At 48.5% G+C, this 2,582-nt stretch overlaps 1 protein-coding gene across 1 annotated transcript in view; it reads left to right on the top strand.

The window, feature by feature from the left end:
• The window catches only part of TOP1 (topoisomerase (DNA) I), a gene marked incomplete at its 5' end in the record, with an annotated part of 26,424 nt that extends 24,924 nt beyond the window's left edge, over window positions 1-1,500 (top strand). Inside the window, one exon of the mRNA XM_010151587.1 lies at window positions 68-1,500. Coding sequence (XP_010149889.1) covers window positions 68-170 — 103 coding nt within the window. The remainder of the gene's footprint in view (window positions 1-67) is intronic.
• Between the last annotated feature and the right edge of the window lie 1,082 nt (window positions 1,501-2,582).

Raw genomic sequence — 2,582 nt, 5'->3', positions numbered from 1 at the left:
GTTGTGCCGCACGTCGGGGGGTTGGGGTGCCTGTGCTGGGTGACTGACAGCGTCTCCTCTCCTGCAGGTGCAAGAAGTGGGGAATTCCTATAGAAAAGATCTACAACAAAACCCAACGAGAGAAATTTGCCTGGGCCATCGACATGGCAGAGGAAGACTATGAGTTTTAACCTGTTTCTAATGAGCTGAATTTTATGGAAAAAAAAATAAATAAATGGAGTAGCCTGGTTGTTAGGGAGATTGATAAACTGTGAGCCTTACTTGTCCTTGGATGCTGGGGAAGGGGGAGGGAAGGGGCAAGTGAGCATCAGATAAAACAGCCAACATCTTGCAGAAAGCATAACCTGGAAATATCCTAAAAGAGCTGAGCCAGTTGTCCTATGGACAACTTATTTAAAAATGTTTCAGAGATCCAAATTCTAGCTGTCTGGTTTGTGTGGTTTTTCTCGAGGCAGGGCAAGTGGATGGGGGATTTGTCAACCTTCCGCCAGGCAAATTCACCATCACACTGAGAGCGTGGGAATCTTTAGCTACTGTATACAAAATCCAATTATATTGGTGCGTTTTTACAGTTAGGGTTTTGCAATAACTTCTATATTTTAATAGAAAATGGACTCCTTAACCCCTGCCCTTCCCCTCCTGCCCCATTTCAGAATTTAACAAATAAGCAAAATTTAAGAAACCCAACGCACCTGTTACAGCTATCACTGTAGTCATGGGACTACCAAAATCTTTTTTAATTTGTCACTTGGAACAGTCGTGGCATTGGAACATGAATTGCAGATATCCTCCACATCCGTTCGGAGCAAAGCGTGATGGGAAGTCGGCCTCCTGACTCGAGTGTTCCTTGTTTTAAATGTGAATTTTTATGTCTTTTAATTATTTTAAAATATTTAAACAGGCGCTTCTTTTTTTTTTTTTTCCTCCTTCTTGATCTTAAAGATCGTGTAGATGTGGGGGGAGCGGGTGCGGGGTCGGGGCTGTGTGGTGGGGTGACGCGTGTGGAGCTTGAGGAGAAGTGAAATTGGCCACGGGTGACACTCCCATCGCCCTTTGCTCTGGACACGCTCTGTACACTTCAAGAATATCTACTTTTTAGGTTTGTCAGACTGTTTTACCTTTTCCCTCCCCCCCTTTTTTTCTAAGCCCCACTCCCCTCTTTTACTTGAAAGATTTTATTGTGTAAAAAGAAGTTTCACAGGTCAATAAATTTCGAGGGAAATGAGCATCGGTCCAAAAAGGAAAATAATTGAGATTTTAGGGCTTTTATTTTTTTCTTTTGTAATTGTGTAAAAAAATTTTAAAAAAATTAAAAAGCAGAATTTTAATGTGAAACCTTTTTTTGCTATAATCATTAGTTTTAGAGGCATTGTTAGCGTAGTGTGTGTGCGAAGACCATTTCCTGCAGCCTTTCCTCAACAAGTATCTTCTATTTTTATCATGAATTCCCTTTTAATCAACTGTAGGTTATTTAAAATAAATTCCTACAACTTAACTGAGTGTCGGTGTCCGTGTGGTCTTTCACCTCGGGCCCTGAGCTTGCCCCCAGCTCGGGGGGAGGCGGTGGGCCGGGCACCACGCCGGTTCCCCAGCCCAGCAGAGGTGGGGATGAGCCTTTCGAGCACCCCGCTCGAACGAGGAGGGTGTCGAGGCCGTGGCCTGGGTTGGGGGTGGTGCTGGGTGGGCTGGTGTTGACCCAGCACTTGTCTGTCACGGGTGAGTTGGGAGAGTGTGGGTTTGTGGAGATGCTAGGGATCTGAAACGAAGCACGAGGCTACGGCTGGATTTTGGAGGGTTAACGCTTGTTTTGGGTGATGCCACTGCTGCTTGTTGGGGGCGAGTTGTGGTGGCTCTGTGGTCACGTAACCAGACCCACAGTGGGTAGAGGAGTTGGTCATCAACTCGCTCTGGTTGGAGCGAGTCCAGAGGAGGCCACGAAGATGCTCAGAGGGTTGGAGCACCTCTGCTATGGGGACAGGCTGAGAGAGTTGGGCTTGTTCAGCCTGGAGAAGAGGAGGCTCCGGGGAGACCTTATAGCACCTTCCAGTACCTGAAGGGGCTACAAGGAAGCTGGGGGGGACTTTTTACAAGAGCCTGTAGTGACAGGACAAGGGGTAACGGGTTTAAATTGAAAGTGGGGAGGTTTAGATTACGTATCAGGAAGAAATTCTTCCCGGAGAGGGTGGTGAGGCACTGGCACAGGTTGCCCAGAGAAGCTGTGGATGCCCCATCCCTGGAAGTGTCCAAGGCCAGGCTGGATGAGGCTTGGAGCAACCTGGTCTAGTGGAAGGTGTCCCTGCCCATGGCAGGGGGGTTGGAACTGGATGATCTTTAAGGTCCTTTCCAACCCCAAACCATTCCATGATTCTATGATCATCGTGTGGGGGTGTTTTGGAGCCCTCGGGGGCTGACCAGGCTGACCGCCGATGCTGGGACTTGAGGTGGTCCAGCAGCTCACCCCCACGTCTGCTCCCGGCATGGCTGGGTGCTTGTCTAGGTTGGTTTATGCACCCCCCAAGGGAAACTGCCTCGAGTATAACGCATTCAGCTACTGGCAGCCTGACCGTCTCCCCGGGCTGCCC

The sequence above is a fragment of the Eurypyga helias genome, unplaced genomic scaffold (genome assembly GCF_000690775.1).
Source record: "Eurypyga helias isolate BGI_N326 unplaced genomic scaffold, ASM69077v1 scaffold29105, whole genome shotgun sequence".
Classification (NCBI taxonomy): domain Eukaryota; kingdom Metazoa; phylum Chordata; class Aves; order Eurypygiformes; family Eurypygidae; genus Eurypyga; species Eurypyga helias.
This window is presented reverse-complemented; position numbering and strand designations above follow the sequence as displayed.